At 37.0% G+C, this 17747-nt stretch overlaps 1 protein-coding gene across 2 annotated transcripts in view; it reads left to right on the forward strand.

The window, feature by feature from the left end:
• Positions 1 to 17747, forward strand: part of ITGBL1 (integrin subunit beta like 1) — a 207323-nt gene that overhangs the window by 101078 nt on the left and 88498 nt on the right. The window contains exons 7-8 of one of the 2 annotated variants that reach the window (XM_019829193.3): positions 6917 to 7063; positions 12301 to 14659. In XM_019829193.3, coding sequence (XP_019684752.2) covers positions 6917 to 7063; positions 12301 to 12482 — 329 coding nt within the window. In that variant the 3' untranslated portion in view covers positions 12483 to 14659. Of the gene's footprint in view, positions 1 to 6916; positions 7064 to 12300; positions 14660 to 17747 lie in introns of those variants that run through there. The other variant, XM_011280788.4, reaches the window with a different exon arrangement.

The following is a 17747-nucleotide window of genomic DNA, read 5'->3' on the forward strand; positions in this document are numbered from 1 at the left end:
GGGTGTGGGAAGGGGGGCTGGTTCAGACATCAGTCTGCAATCGTGACTTTATCATTCTTTTGTTGAAGTGAACTGAGCATGGGCAGTGCCCACAGCCAGCCTCCCACATTTAAAAGGAGGAATTTGGATGGGGTGCCTGGGTGGCTCAGTCGGTTGGGTGTCTGAAGTCGGTTGACTTCGAGCTCTGCGTTGGGCTCTGTGCTGACAGCTCAGAGCCTGGAGCCTGCTTCACATTCTGTCTCCATCTCTCTGCCCTTCCCCTGCTCGCGCTCTGTCTCTCTCTCTCTCAAATATAAAAAAAAACAAAAAAACAAAAAAACAAAAAACTTTAAAAAATTTTTAAAAACAAAGGAGGAATTTGGGGCTCCTGGATGACTCAGTGGGTTGAGCATCTGACTCTTGCTCTCGGTTGGTGAGGTGGAGCCCCGAGTCTGGCTCAGCGCTGATAGCGTGGAGTCTTCTTGGGATTCTCTCTCTCCACACCTCCCCCTGCCCCTCCCCCATTCTTGCTCACTCTCCCTCTCTCTCAAAATAAATAAATAAACGTTTTTGTAAAAAAGGAATTTAGGGAAGAAGAAATTTGCTTTGAGACTCCACACTTTTAGTCTGTTTCAAACACCTTATTCCATTTTACCTTCACCCTAATTCAGAGGGGGAGACATTGTTATCTGCATTTTAACAGGAGAGGAAACAGGTTCAGAAAGATTAACTTGACAGAGTTCACATGGCCATTAAGTGTCATCGGGAAACACATTCAGAGCCTAAGTATTCGTGTAATTTAATCTCCAAGTGATGCAAACAAAATTCTTCAATTTTACTCCGGATGCTCAAATTCTTATAAAACTAAGCTTCTCTGCATGTCATTACGAAGTGAGGCAGGTATCCACCCCCAGTATTTTTTCATTCTCACTAAATCTGTTGAATTCTGTACATTCTGTTTAGCGAATTATTAGTCTCCACAATTTTCCTAATTGCCTGTCTGAGTTGCACTACAGGAAGGGTGCCACGTTGGTGCCTCTGTGTTAGGAGACAGAAGTAACCCAACTATGTCAATGTTCTCTAGTGATTTATGTAAGGCTGGAAGGTAATAAGGCTCAGCTGAAATGCAGCTTTATTTTTAGCTCCCATTGTTACCATCCTGACAGTGTTCCTCTTATTTAAGTCCCAGGGATTCTCCTGGTGGGTTGCTCTTTTAATTGACATTCTCATTGTATTCATTCATTTCCACCTGTCCATTCATCTATTCAGTAATACAATGAAATGTGAATATTTTGTGCCTACTACATCTGCTACATCATGGATTCAGAAGATAGTATTTTAAAACCTGCTCCCTGCTCCAAATAAATCAGTTTTATTTATTTCTTCTTTCTTTCTTTCTTTTTTAATGCGTATTTATTCTTGACGGTTATGGGGTGGGACAGACAGAATCCAAGGCAGGCTCCAGGCTCTGAGCTGTCAGCACAGAGCCTGATGCAGGGCTCAAACCCATGAACTGCAAGATCATGACCTGAGCCGAAGTTGGACGCTTAACCCACTGAGCCACCCAGGCGCCCCTCTTCTTTCATTTCTATTTGTTGCTCATCATCCACATAGTGTGTGTGTGTGTGTGTGTGTGTACGTGTGTGTGTGTGTGTACCAATTCCTTCATACACAGATATAATTCATGCACACACTCGTGTACACACACATCCACAACAACTCAAAGATGTTACTGTGAACAGGATTTGAGTGTCACTAAAATGACCAGGGCATGACCAGCCATCCTGAAGTGTGCCAACTGTTTGTTTTGTTAGTTATATAAGCTGCTGCCCCCCAGAATTTACTTCCTGATTCTGAAATAACTTTTATTCCCGATAGCTGTTTACACTCTGGTCTATTTCCCCAAATCCCATAATTGTTAAAATATGTTGCTGTGTGACCTTAAACTTGATCTTTCAACTTGTCTTCTCTACCCGAAAAAGTGCTGGCTTAGAGTTCCATTAATTTGGAAAGTGGAATCATTTGAAAGAACTGTATTATGTGAGGAAATTTATCATTGTGGATTACCAAAGCATTATGGAAAGAAACTGAAGGAAATGATTAAGTATATTCAGTTTGCATTATCTTGAAAAAAAAATCAAATATATCAAATGTAGCAAGTACTAGTTAGATCTAATTTATTCCCCCAAACTTTTCCTATTGATGGTCCTCATATTGCTTTGTAAGAAGCTACCTGAAAAAGTCAGATTCCAGTTCATGAGCAGTCTTGATCATTATAAAAGAAAGAAATGTCCTGTACAGCAAAAGAACATTTGTCTGGAATGGATGCAACTACATTTGCCGTGGATTGATATTTCTGAAATGGCTTCACTCAAAAGAGCACAGTGATTACAAAGGAAAAAACAAGTTTCAGTGTCAACACCCTCTCCTGTAATGGCCTGAGAGCCTATCCAGCTCCTACACGCTCAACGTGGCCATGGTGCCACGTAGCGTCTAGCCATGCTGCCCACTGCCTGACCATGTGGTACAGATGGGGCTACCATCCCATTTACCAATGCTAGGCACCGTGTTGTTCTTCCATTGCTGTGTGTGTGTGTGTGTGTGTGTGTGTGTGTGTGTGTGTGTGTTTAATGCAGGTCATAGGTCTTCTGAGAGCTATTCCCTAATGTGAATTCTTCACATGTTTTGTATCAAGGATAAACAACAACATTCTGTATTTGTTGATCCTCTGTTTACCGAGTTTCAGAGTTTAGAGGAATACTGTTTAGAAGCCATGAAATTAACTCCTGGAAGCCATATCTATCTACCTATCGATTGATCAATCAACCTATATATTTAAAAAACTAACACAGAAGTATGAAATTTCAGTTTGGTAAAATTCACTTCTAATTTTTTCATTTGAAAGATAAAAGGAGATAAGGGCCAGGAGGTAGACTAGTGACATATTTAGATTAAAAACACAGATATAATTTTTTCTTTTATGCATTTTTCACTATTTATTTAGAAAAGATTTATTGTAGTATATTATGGCAGTCTAAAGTATTTTCATGCTAAACAAATAATCATTTCTAAACTCTTTTTTATATGTCAAAACCAAGCATTTTCATCTTTTTCATTTTATCCCTATAAAATAATTCATTCTCTCCATCTTTGGCATAAGTTTTATGCTGCACTTGAGAAACTAGTAACTCCAGGAGAGAAATTACTATTTAATTTTACGATTTCCTGTCTCCTCTGAAAGGCTCAATACCGGCTTCAGAATCTGATATCAATACCATGCATTTTTAAGTGATTTCCTAATTCCACTGATGAAATATCATAAAGGATTTTATAGAAAAGGTACAATTTCATTTAAAGTGAGATCCATAATATTCTGAAATATATTTGGACAGCACATGATTTGGAATTGTTGAAAGATGTAGGACAAAATCTTCATTACTGTGAAAGTAAAAGTTAGCTTGATGCTTTAACTTAATCACTAATAAACATTTAGATTCACAATACTGCTGTCAATACTATTTTTCATCATATTAGACTAGAATTATTTAAACCTTGCTTTATTACTTCCACATTTGCTTCTCTGTGATCCTCACTGGGATATTTGATTTAGGTGTTTCTACTTTCCCCAAACAATGGAACCTTTAAGAAACAGTCTATATCCCTGCTATCACCATTTAGAGCCATTGCCGTACATTTTCTGACTCTCAGTAATTTCATTCATTATGGACGCTTGAAATATGAAAAATATTTAAATATGAAATATGATTCATATTTTAATAACTCTTACTTCCTCAGCCCAAACTTGTTCAATTGATATTGACTTCAGATGGCATAGTGTAGAGAAGACTCATAAGTGGGTGATTTGGGGAGGAGCTATGGCCATCCTGAACTGGATAATATTCCCCACTGTGATACTTTCCTATTTAAAGGCAAAAGCTTTCCGTCTGCAACCAATCACAGTAGTGATACTGTCTCATTAATTCATTCCAGTGCATAAGCAATAGACTACAGCGGGGTTCCTGAGGGTCAATGACCCTCAATAACACTCGATGACTGGGTGAAGGCTGAGGCTGGGGAAGCCTCCGGAAGTTAGGTAGGGCTCATCACACAAGTGGCAAAAGTGAGGACACATTGTATGTGTTCTTCCCAGTTTTGCTTGGAGTTGGTGATGCCTGGGGGTGATGCATAAATTTATAGGACTCATTCTTGAGAAAGTTCATGATGCTGCTTTAAATGCACAGGAAATAGAGATATAGGACCACATAGGCTGCTCACCCACCCACCCCCACCCCCAGTGATTGTATTAGAGCACAGATATAGCAAAGGGATAGAAAAATCGCATAACATTAGGGAGGAAAGTGTAGAGATTAAACACTGAGTGAGGAAAACAATAAGAGAACAAAAGTGAATTTGGAGCATAAAGGTGAAAGAGTTTCAGAGATTTCGTCTTCTAGGTCTAGAGCAGCCACGTTGTTTTTTTTTTTTTTCAAACTGTGTCACTGCATTCATAGTTCATCTGACTTCTTTTGATCTTCATTGGACCAGATCTTAACTCTAAAAACCTCTTATTCATAACTTCTGACCGCCTTCATGAATTTTTTATTCCGCCACCAATTTTGTTTGAAATGTTGACATGTGAACAAACCTGAGATAGAAAACAGTGGCTGCTCTGAAGGCTGTATTCCAGCTACAGAACTTGAGAAGGGTCTGTCCTCGGTCACTGCTTTCCCTCCACACAGGCTCCTGCTTCGTTCCACGCCTGGGGACCAGGCCTGCCCACCAGGTGTGTGAGGGCATTCTCCCGGGTAGTTAGGGATTGCCTGGCATCCTTGCCTACTGGGTGTTTTTTTCTAACATTCCCAGCTACTTCAGACTTTTAAGAGTAAAGCTTTTTTCCCCTTTCACCATAACCCTGTTGTTCACTGTTATTGTTAAAGTGTCAGCTCGTCTCTCACAAATGGCAGCGTGTTCTGTTCTTTGTTCAATATCCTCATGACAGATCTAACTGTCCTCAAAATGAGACCTCTTGTCTCCAAGAATTTGGCTTCTATAAAAAGCAGGATTCGTTGTACTTCAAATATTGAAATCTGTTTTAGCATTGTTATTTATCTATGTTTTTGCAATGTGGCTCTGTTTAGAAATTTGGCTTTAAATTACATGAGGGTTGAGAAGAAGGGTAAGGACTTCTAGGATAATAACAAAGAGCCACAAAGTCCAACAACCTCTGGAATATAACTGCCAATAAGTTAAACTAGTACAATAGAAACTCTGATATTTGAAGGTTTAAGTGATCCCATTGACATGTGATGCATATTTATTAGCAATCTTAATTTTCGTTTCCTTTAAAATGATGATCTCAAAGGCAGAGTACTAAGGAAAACAGCAATTTGTTGTTTAGAGTCTGTTACATAGTGAGTGATCAATAAATGTATGTTGAATTGGATGTAGCATTGAATGCAAAACTTGGATTCAGTGATCCCTAAGATCTCATTCCACTTTGACCTATGATTTTATGATTCGTTCCATGATGAACCAGGTTAATAGGTGGTGAAAAGCATCCAGATATGTGGATTGTCCAATTCTTCCAACTCAAATGATAGATATCTGCCCACACACCTCACAGACTATTGAGAAAACACACTAGTCTTCACTGAAGGACAATTTCCTTATTGTATGGTTTATATTAATATCAGATGCCAAAAACGAAAGAGCATGGAATTTCATTCATTAGTATTATCTTTGATTTACTTAAAAAAAAAGTACAATTCCACTTCCTTTAAAATCCTTTCATGCATTTTTTGCAGCAATTATAGAAATCCACAGTGTTCTGCTTCTGTAATAATGAATATCTGAATGCTGATTAGGAGTTAAGGAAAGCTCAACTCTGTTGCTTTCCTTTCTATTCCTACTTGTTTACGTATGTGGACTCAAATGAATAAAAATAACAATAGCTCATTTTTATGTAACATTTTAAGATATACTATGTACTTTCTGATAAATGTGGATAATGTATTATTATCTTCTTTAAAAATGAAGAAACTAGGGTCGCCTCGGCACCTCCATTGGTTAAGAGTCCAGTTTCGGCTCAGGTTATGATCTCAGGTTCATGAGTTTGAGCCCTGCAGTGCAGAGCCTGCCTAGAATTCTCTCTTTGCCTTTCCTCTGCTCATGCGCAGTCTCTAAACATAAATAAATAAACTTCAAAAAAATATGAAGAAGCTAAGTCTCAGAGAAGTTGACATTAGACCAGCCCTACTCTATAGATAGCAGGACCAGGATTTAGATCCACTTATTTGATTGATAACGTAGGCCATTTTTTGTTTGTTTTTTTTTGCTTTACCACGCCACTGCTCATCACAATTTTTACAGGCTCTGTGACCATGTGTAAAGAACTTTAATATCTTTCCTGACCTCTTTTGTGTATACTACATTGATCTTCAGGGAATGTGAACTCCACAGACGTTACTTGTTTTAGACTAAGCGTCTCTAGGCTAAGCATGTCGTGTGTAGAAAAATGGTAATGAAAATAAAGTGTGGGGTCCTCTACAAGATAAGACCTGTTTCAAAAGCAAATTGTTTTCAATTTCCTATGGCTCTCCTCCACATGAATTAATTACCAAATCCATCACATACTCCATTTAGGCCCCAGCAGACCAATGCAATCGCAAGCACCTGGATTTTGATGGATTCAAGTTTATAGCCCTACGAACCCATCTATCTTATAGGGAATTGTTGCTTTTCTTTACTCCTCATGATCAATCAATGTAAACCAGGTATTAAAGAACTTGAGAAAAATGTGCCTTTGCTTTAATGTTTAATATGGTGTTAACGAAGATCCTGGCTATTTGTGATATTCATTGTTGAAAAGAAAACATTCATTTCTGACTTCTGACTTCATTGTCTATTTTTTCGTATTTTTTATACTCTCATTGTGAAGGTCACGGACAGTGTAATTGTGGAAGATGTGACTGCAAAGTAGGCTGGTATGGGAAAAAGTGTGAGCACCCACGTTCCTGCCCACTGTCAGTAGAGGAGAGCATCAGAAGGTGCCAAGGAAGCTCGGATCTACCTTGCTCTGGAAGGGGTAAGTGAGGGCTCTCAGGCCTGTTACCACCTCCTATGAGTCAAATGCACTCAATTCATATATATCTTATTTAACAGATAGCTGAGATCCCTGAATATGGAAAGGTTAGTCTTTTCAGAACTAATAATACATCCAGTTTGCATGACTGAAAGTACATGGAGAAATATAATCTCTCTCTTTTTCCCTCTCTATTGTATGCGTGCAGGTGCACACACATGCCCACACCTACATGCTCTTACATGATCAGTTTAGCTTTGAGGTCTGTTCAATTTCAGTTCAGTTTAGTTCAGTGCTACATTAAAAACAACAACAATAACAAAAAAAACAGTTTTTCCCAGGAAACAAAACAAGCAAAACAGAAAAGTAACCTACTGAAAGGAAGAGGAAGAAGATATTTGCAAATGATCTATCCATGAGGAGTTAGTATCCAAAGTATATAAAGAACTTGCACTCTCAACACCAAAAAAACCCCAAACAAATAATTTGACTTGAAAATGGCCAGAGTATCTGAACAGACATTTTTCCAAAAAGACATACAGATGGCCAACAGACACATGAAAAGATGTTCAACATCCCTCGTCATGAGGGGAATACAAATCAAAACCACAATGAGATATCATCTCACACCTAGCTGAATGGCTACAATAAAAAAGACAAGAAATAACAAGTGTAGGCGAGGATGTGGGAAACAAAGGGAACCTTTGTGCACTGTTGATGGGAATGCAGATTGGTACAGCCACTGTGGAAAATAGAAATTTAATTAAAAATGTAAAAAATTAAAAATGAAATTATCATATGATACAGTATTTCCACTACTGTATATTTACCCAAAGGAAATGAAAACACTAATTCAAAAAGATATATGAACCACCGTGTTTATTGTGGCATTATTTACAATAGCCAAGATATGGAAGCAACCTATCAATGGATGAATGGATAAAGAAATGGTATGTATGTATGTATGTATGTATGTATGTATGTATATAATGGAATTTTACTCAGCCATAAAAAAGAATGAGATCTTGCCATTTGCAACAACAAGGATGGACCTATAGGGTATTATACTAAATGAAATGAGGCAGACAGATAAAGACAAATAGCATATGATTTCACTCATGTGGAATTTAAGAAACAAAAGAAATGAGCAAATTAAAAAAGAGAGAGAGAGAGAGAGAGAAATACTAACTCTTACAGAGAATAAACTGATGATTGCCAGAGGGGTGGGGTCAGGGATGAGCAAAATAGATAAATGAGATTAAGAGTACACTTCTTAAAAAAAAAAGTTTGGATATTTGCTCAAAACTTTCTGAATGAGACATTTAATTGTCCACTGACATTTCTGAAACTCATTAACATTACACTGAGGAAGTTGTTGACTTTTGAGAAAGCATTGTGTAAATAGATGGCCGAATAAGCTGATGCTGTTTCAGAAGGGACGTAGCCTCAGGTGTGGTCTTGGTTCCAGATCGGGGCACACTGGAAGAGGAGAAAAGCAGCTAGAGGAAAGCTGGTTCCATTATTTTCATTGATCAAAATAAGAAATAACAATTTCACCTCTCACATGAACATGGCAAAGTTAATATGCAATATGCCTTTGGAGAAACTAGTCATTGAGATTATTACAGATTTTGTTCATGAAAGAGGAAAATGAGAAATACTTTCTTTTACCTGAGCGCTAGACCAGAAATTTCATTTCGCTTTGCAGTTTTGTCTTTGGAGAAATGAATTTTTTTATTGAGATATAATTCAAATATCATAAAATCCACTCTTTTAAAGCATACAACTTAGTGGGTTTTAGTATATTTGTTTATTTATTTTAAGTTTGTTTATTTTGAGAGAGAGAGAGAGAGAGAGAGAGAGAGAGAGAGAGCCAGTAATCCTGAGCAGAAACCAAGGGTTGGCCGCTTAACCAACTGAGCCCCCCAGGTACCCCTGTTTTCAGTATATTTATAAAATTGTGCAATCCTCACCACTACCTCATTCCAGAGCATTTTCATCACCACTAAAAGAAATCCCGTCCTGTGCCTCCTCACCAGTCACTCCCCATTTTCCTTTCTGTTCAATCCCTAGAAACCAAGGATCTACTTCCTGTCCCGAGGGATTTGCCTAATCTGGGTATTTCAAAATATGTGATCTGTTTGTCTTTGGTTTTCTTTGACTTAGCATAATGTTGTCAGGGTTTATCCATGTACGTCATTTCTTTTGCTGGCTGGATAATATTCATTTGTGTGGATTTCCACGTTTATTTATCCATCCATCTCTTAGTGGACATTTGGGTCATTCCTACTTTTTGACCATCACGAATACTGTTCTATGAACATTCACAAATAAATTTTTGTGCGGGTATGTGTTTAAATTTCTCTTGGACATACAGGTCAAAGTGGAATTGCTGAGTCATATGGTAGCTCTGTTTAACTTTTTGAGGTACAGCTAAACTGTCTTTCAAGTGGTGACACCATTTTACATTGCCACCAGCAGTGCCTGAGAGTTGCAGTTTCCTTACATCCTTCCCATTCTTTATAATCGTTTGTCTTTTTGACTACTTAGAGTTTTCTTTATGTAGAAGACAAAGTCCTTAAGATTATTTGCTCTGTAGGTATTTTCCCATACTCTGATATGTTTCCCTAATGGTTATAAGTCGAAGGTTAGGGCATGGGTAGAAGGAAATTTTCATTTCAGAGATTTTATTTCTGACTTGCCCCATTTTCACCAGTAACCCCAGAGGGGAACTACTGTTCTGTCTGCATTAATAAAATATCATCAGGGTGCCTGAGTGACTCAGTTGATTGAGCATCCAGACTCTTGATGTCAGCTTGGGTCATGATCTAACGGTTCATGGGTTCAAGCCCTACATTGGGCTCTGTGCTGACAGTGCAGAGCCTGCTTGGGATTCTCTCTCTTTCCCTCTCTCTCTGCTCTCCCCCACACTCTCTCTCTTTCTCACAAAACAACAACAACAACAACAACAACAAAACACTTTAAAATATTGTCATTAGAAAGCTTGAGTAAGCCTGTCATGCTTTTAAAGGAACAACGATTAGGGGCACCTGGGTGGCTCAGTCGGTTAAGCGGCCGACTTCGGCTCAGGTCATGATCTCGCGGTCCGTGAGTTCGAGCCCCGCGTCGGGCTCTGTGCTGACAGCTCAGAGCCTGGAGCCTGTTTCAGATTCTGTGTCTCCCTCTCTCTGACCCTCCCCTGTTCATGCTCTGTCTCTCCCTGTCTCAAAAATAAATAAAACGTTAAAAAAAAATTAAAAAAAAAATAAAGGAACAACGATTAAAAATTAATGTCCTTCACACTACTGTCATCCATTCATTCATTGTTAAAAGTAACAAATTATATGATAGAAAAATAAGAAAAGCATATAAGGTATCTCTCAAACATAGAACATCACTCTCTACATATTACCAGTTGTTTTTCATTTGTCTCTAAATTTTTTAATGCAGTGTTAGTGCAAGAAAAGTCCTGTGGATTTTAATTATTGTGAATGTCAGTCTTCGATAACTCTGACAAACACACATTTGTCTCTTACCTTCCTAGACAGTCACTAATGTATCAGTTACATATTTATAGCACATATTTAAAGTTTATTTTATTAAAAAGGAGTTGAATAAATGTATAGAATTATGATACTTTTTATTTCATTTAAGCTTTTTAGAGTACTTTAGAGATCAATAATAAGCTTCCCTAGTGTCCTTGCAGGGAAAGGAAGGTATTGATGAGTGGAGTGATTTCCCAGGGAACCATCACAAAATATGAGGATTCTGAGAATGAAGACCAAGGATTTAGGAGAGCCAGTCGAATGCTCAGACCAGTGATCAGAGACCCTTCTTTTCTCACAGCTGCATCTGCAAACTCATTGGCATTGGATGCTGTAAAGCAAATGCCCAATCTGAAAACTTTTAAAGGATTAGTTTTGCCATTTATGAATGACAACTGCAGCTGTGGTTACATGAGTGAAGAAAGCAATTACAGGGCCCAGCAGTTCTCAAGACGGAGAGCCTCAGCAGCTTGCTTGCTGGGGCCAAGGAAAAAAAAAATTCTCCCAGCAGAATGTATTGATGCTCCTCAGTGTAGTCCACCTGAGGGGCTAGGTGAAGGCATTTGTGCACCAGAAATTAAATTAGATCACTTGCTTCTGCTGGGGATGACTAAGTGTGATCATTACATCTTGAAAATAGGGGAATAATTTAGATAATCTCTTAAACTCTCTATTAATCCTGTTACTCCTTGATTTCTTTTTTTTAAGTGTATTTATTTTTGAGAGAGACAGAGTGCAAGTGGGGGAGGGGCAGAGAGGGAGGGAAAGAGACCATCCCAAGCAGACTCCGCAGAGCCAGACGTGAGATCATGACCTGAGCTGAAATGAACAGTCAGACACTCAACTGACTGAGCCACCCAGGCACCCTTATTACTCCTTGATTTCGATTCCTTATTGCCTATATATATCTTTGTTTAGAGGACTCTCGTCTAGTCGATTTGGATACACAGTTACTCATCCTAATTTCTGCTCCCAGGGACTGGAGCTAGGAGATAACTTTCTCTAGTCTTCTACCAGCGTTCTGCTCAAAAACTTGAAATGGCTTCTGATAGGCTACACATTACTTTTAAATTCTCCTTGACCTAAGAATAAATTTTTATTTTTATTGAGGTTCTCCTTCTGAGTAGGTGTCTGGCTTTGGCCAAAACGTGTGAGCAAAATTGATGTGTGTCACTCCAGAGCAGAAGTTTGAGAGGCAGTGAGAGATTTGCCATCCCTCCTGTCCCCGTGTGGGGACTTGCAGTGTTTGAGATGGTCGCTGATCCGGGAGGCGGGGTCTCTGAATGAGGATTGAAGAGACCTCTGCTGACCCCTGAAGAACTGTACCACAAATGCTGTCTTAAGCAGCTGAGATACTACAGTTTTTTGTTACTGCAACAGAACTCCTGACTCATACTCTTGCACATCCAAAATTTAGCGAATGAAGTTAAAACAAACAAGCAAACACAAAAAATCATGCTTAAACTCCAAGAGATCAGGAGAAAAAACAGTTGAGGTTTATAACCATATGCATATCTTATCACTATCAATAAGCATGTGTATATTTTGCAAATGATGTATTTATGCTATTCTGTGAACAGCATTCATGTGTACTTCTTCAACAGGGAAAATGGTAAGAACATTGAATATATTGTCATTTGTTAATATCCCCCAAACACAATGAAGTAGGATGTATAATTATTCTTCTTTTTACAGAAAAAGAAACTGGAAATTTGAATAGTTTGCCATCTTACATAGTAAGTGCCAGAGTTGCAAGTTTTTATACAGACTTTTATTACAAGCCGTCCAACTTCAGAACTGTTGTTTTAGATTGTGTATTCGTTCTTTTAACATGCCAATTGGTTGAGCAATATGTAATGACTACATTTCCTTGTTGAAAACATTTTTATGCAAAATCGTTGATGTTGCTGCATCGTATTCCCTAGCATAGTTGTAGTATAGTATCTATAGCATAGTATAAGATAGGATAGTATATAGTAGTAATATAGTATAGCATTTATACTATAGATTTATACTATAGATTCCCTAATATAGTTTAGTGTAGTATCTGTAGTATAGTATCTACAGTATAGATATCCTAGTATAGTTGTAGTATAATATCTATAATATAGTATCATATAGTATAATCAATTCCCTAATATAGTTGCAGTATAGTAGCTATAGCATATTATACTATGGTATCTACAGTATAGTATAGTATCATATGCTATCTATAGATTCCCTAGCATAGTACAAGTATAGTATTTACAGCATAGTAAAATATAATATAGTATAGTATAGATTCCCTTGTATAGTTGTAGTATAGTATCTATAGCATAGTAAGATATAGTATAGTACAGTATAGCATAGCATAGTATAGTATAGTATACTATCTATAGTATAGATTCCCTAGTATAGTTGTAGTATAGTACCTATAGCATAGTATGGTATAGAATAGTATAGCAGTATAATATAGTATAGTGTAGTCTTTATAGTATAGATTACCTAGTATAGTTCCCTAGTATAGTTGTAGTATAGTATCTATGGCATAGTAAGGTATGGTCTGGTATGGTATGGTCTGGTCTGGTATGGTATGGTATAGTATCTATAGTATAGATTGCCTAGTATAGTTGTAGCAAACAAATCTAATCATTCCTCCTCTATTAGATTATCTAAATCATCTCTTACTTTGTTCAAGTTCTAAATGCTGTAATTTACATTCTTGTAGCAGAAAATTTGCACAATTTTTTCTTAGATGTAGAATGTACATCTAAATGTATACCAATATAATAAATATTTTCAATAAAAAAAATTACCCAAACAAATCATTTTCTCTAGAAAAAGTGGACTAGTATACCCTCCTACCAGGAACATAGCAAAGGTTCCCTTCACTCACCAATGGTGACAACTGCAATACTAAGCTGTTCTTAATACATTTTGCTCTTAGTTTTATGGGCTCACCATTTATCAAACTCCTTTCATTGACTTCTGTAATCATCAAACAAATGATGTATCTACAGACATTATTATTCAGAAGCTTGTGTTTGCTGTATTTGCCTTTTTGGATCATCATTTGTCCTTGTGTCTAAGTCATCTTTTTGTTTGGTCTGTTCTCACATGTTTTTACTTGTCCTCTCTGCCCTTTGGTTTTCTTTCATCAGACTTGTTCTAAGAGGTTTTGCGTATGTTTTAGTCCTTAAACACACATAAGCATTTACTCCCACAAGGGAAAGTGGGAAGTAGAGGAAGAATGATAAATTAAAGCTAATTATTTAATATTGTAGCTTTTAGAAAATAGAAACTATGTCCTCATTTTTATCAATTAGTACATTTTAATTAATGAATTAAGCAAGTTGGTTCAATTCCCTTAGCTAGAAACATACTTTCAAAGAATAATAGCATGCCAAATTCCCACCATCTGGAGATTTTTCAATTTGAGAGATAATTTATCTCTTTTACTGGCAAAAGACATCTTTAAATTTTCTTTTTATTTTATCAGAGAAGTTTCCCTTTAGGCATGTATTTTTTTTAACCTATGTGATTTTTACTCTGATTTTTTGACAACTGAATCATAATTTTTCTCATTCATGTGCACAGAGATGTTTTTTGGAACAGACAAGGAAAGTCCTCCAATGAACGTATTTTAAAGACTTTGTTTGGGAGGGTGGATCTTTGTATATTTTTACTAAATTATTTTGTAGCTTTATTGAAGTATAAATGATAAACCGAAAGATAGCACATATTTAATGTAAACAATTTATTGAGTTTGGACGTATGTATACACCCATGATGTCATCACCACAATCAAGGTCATAAATATATCTATGCCTCCAAATACAGTAAAACCTTGGTTTGTGAGCGTAATTCGTTCTGGAAACATGCTTTTAATCCAAAACACTCATATATCAAAGTGAATTCCAAGAACTATTGGCTCAGTTGTGATCATGTGATCATCACCAGTAGCATCACATACTACTGGTATTTGCAAGTCATCGCTCGTTGGTCAAGTTAAAATTTATGAGAAATGTTTGCTCATCTTGTGGAATACTCACAGATTAAATTGCTCACAATCCAAGATTATGTCCTTGTGTCCCTTTGTATTTGTGTATTTGTATTGTGTGTACATGCGTGTGTGTATGTGTGTGTGTGTGTGTGCATTCGGGATACTTAACATGAGAGAGATGTCTACAATAATCAAACTTATAGGAGCAGAAAATAGAGTGGTTGTTGCCAGAGGGGGAAATGGGGACTTGTTTAATGGGTATAAAATTACAGCAACACAAGACGAGTAAGTTCTAGAGATTTGCTGTACTGCATAGTGCCTGTAGCAAACAATACAGTATTATGGACTTACAAATTTGTTAAGAGAGTAGACCTCCAAACATTTAAATTAAGCACCACACCACCTATTGTGATTTTTGATTCTATTTTAAAAATTCTCAGTGGCGTAATTAAGTATCTTATTATAAGTTAGCTGCAGTGAGAAATGCCCGGTTTTCAAGAGACAAGGAAACCCAGTGTGTTCTTCCCGCAGTATTTCAAGACAGCATGCAGGATTCAGATTTACTGTGTTCTAAGTGTTTAGATGGATTGATCACTACATCATCTGGTGCTCGAGGAATAGTCATGGTAAATTATAGCATTTCAAACATAGTTGTTAAGGACTGCAGCCAAAGGAGAAGAAGAAATAACCCTGTAACATTAACGTCTTACTCTTCCTTATCCAGAACGAAAGGAGCTGCTTTTAGAGATGTATCAAATGGGGAAAATATCAGTGAATTGGTAAATCATGCCAGAAACAAGGCTGTATTTTGTCATATTAAATGATGACAAATCAGTCTGTGGATCCTCAGGCAGTCTTCCGTGGATCTCTGAGCACATTGTGCTGTCTACTATGGCTTTTAGTTCTAGTGTCATGGAATGACCCATAATAGTAGGATGGTACCTAGGAAGAGAAAAGCATGTTTATTATTTGCTTTTTTTGTACTTAGGCACACTTACTGGAATGTCTGAAATTGTATATGCATCCTATATTTCACAAAACCTCAGGAATGTAAATGTTATTTATATGACTTTTTATAAGATAGTTCAGAGACAGAAAGTTTGGGATACAGAGAGAAGTAAAAATGATGCTTCCAGCATTCTCTCTCTGTGTTCCCATGAGGTGCCGGGACTTCTGTGTGTTGGGTCATTTTCTATCCTCAAGGAGGCCAAAGACGCAGGTGCCCAGAACTGGTGGCTTCCTGGAAGGCCCTGATTAAATCCAGTGTTAAATCTCTCATTTATATGAAAAAACAGCGTTCACTAAAGGCATAATTTGCATATATTGAAGTGAATTGCTAAAAAGAATTTAAAAGAACCAAATTTCATAGAAATGACAATCTCATACAAGGTGATTGTTTAAGGACTCCTTTTTCCAGTGGGTAAATAATTATCCTTGTTCCTTATTCCCCCTTCTTTATTTTATCTTGCCTTTCTTCTTGCTATTTTTATATTCAACAGAACCTAGAGGAGAGGAAGAAATTCAGAAGTTGAAGTTAATAATTTTGAGTTTTTAAAAGATGGTAGAAGATATTTCAATGGAAAATTATATAGTATTTTTTTAATTACCTGAGATTTTTCTAATCTGTAGTCCAGAATACTGTATCACTTCCAAGATAGAGTGAATATTTTTTGTGTGTTCCAGTCAACGATCTTGTTTAAATGTTTTATCTATGGCAACAGAGCATATTGTGTCAAAGATAGGAATTGATCCAAATAAATAGACAATTTTTATTACATTTTGCATAATTTTTATGTGATAAATTGAAAACCAGTGAAATTCTTTGGCAAAGAAAACTTCCTCATAAGGCCTGCAACAAATATTGTCAAAATCTATTTGAAATGAAACTAGAAAATTGAACATGAATTCAATCCCAATTTCTTTAAGTGAGCTTAAAATGAGATGTGTGACAACTATGACTATTTTGTTACTACAGTTATTTATTTGTTTCTATTAAAACACTAAACACATAGTGAAAGAGGCAGTGTGGTGCTCTAGCAATTATTTACTTAATTTTATTCAATATAAAAATGCAAACCAGATAGTTTTAATAAGAAACAATCTGGTCTGGCTATCAGCCATAATCTTCACGGAACCATATACTCTACAGATTTTCTTTTTAAATGTTTTTTTTAATGTTTATTTTTGAGAGAGAGAGAGAGAGAGAGAGAGAGAGAGCCAGCGAGCATGAGCGGGGGAGGGGCAGAGAGTGAGAGAGACACAGAATCTGAAACAGGCTCAAGGCTCTAAGCTGTCAGCACAGAGCCCGATGCAGGGCTCGAACTTACGAACTGCGATATCATGACCTGAGCCGAAGTCGGATGCTTAGCCAAGTGAGCCACCCAGGTGCCCCTAGATTTTCTTTTTAATAGAAAGCCAATGAGCCAGAATTTCATCATTTTGTCTAGGCTTTAAGATCATATAGCTGATCAGAACCCTATGATTTTCCTCTTGGACACATAAGATATTATTAAAAATTGATAGGACTGGCCCTTGTGCAATATTTGCATAATGGATATATTCAATATATAATCATATGATAGCACATAGCTAACCCATGCATCCTATTTTCATTAGTGATGTTGTTTATAAGATTTAATCAACCTGATTTTTACTGACCACCCTACATTGTATTTCTATGCTAACCCAGAGGTCAGGAAACTAGGACCAGGAGGCCTGCATTCTGTGTTTACAGATAAAGTTTTATTAGAACATAGACAAGCTCATTTGTATGCATATGGCTGCTTTCTTGTTATAATGGCAGAGTTAAATAGCTGCCACAGAGAATGTATGGCACACATAGCCTAAAATGTTCACTATTTAGCCCTTTGTAGAAAAAGTTTGCTGCTCCCTACACCAAGTATTTGTGGTAAATGTGACAAAATGTGGTGGGAAAGGGATTGAGTATCTTGAGAGTAAGAGGAGGAAGATACTCTTTTCTAAATAAATTTGGGTATAGATATGGTTCATGAAGTGAGTGGAGCTGGAATTGAGTCTGTAGGGATGAGTAGCCTTAGACAGATAATGATTTTGAAAAAAGTGTGTCCCAGGTAGAGGGAACCACATGAAGAGAAACACTGAAACACTGAGTTAACAAGAGAGTAAATTTTGCAGGGAACAA

The sequence above is a fragment of the Felis catus genome, chromosome A1 (genome assembly GCF_018350175.1).
Source record: "Felis catus isolate Fca126 chromosome A1, F.catus_Fca126_mat1.0, whole genome shotgun sequence".
Taxonomy (NCBI): Eukaryota; Metazoa; Chordata; class Mammalia; order Carnivora; family Felidae; genus Felis; species Felis catus.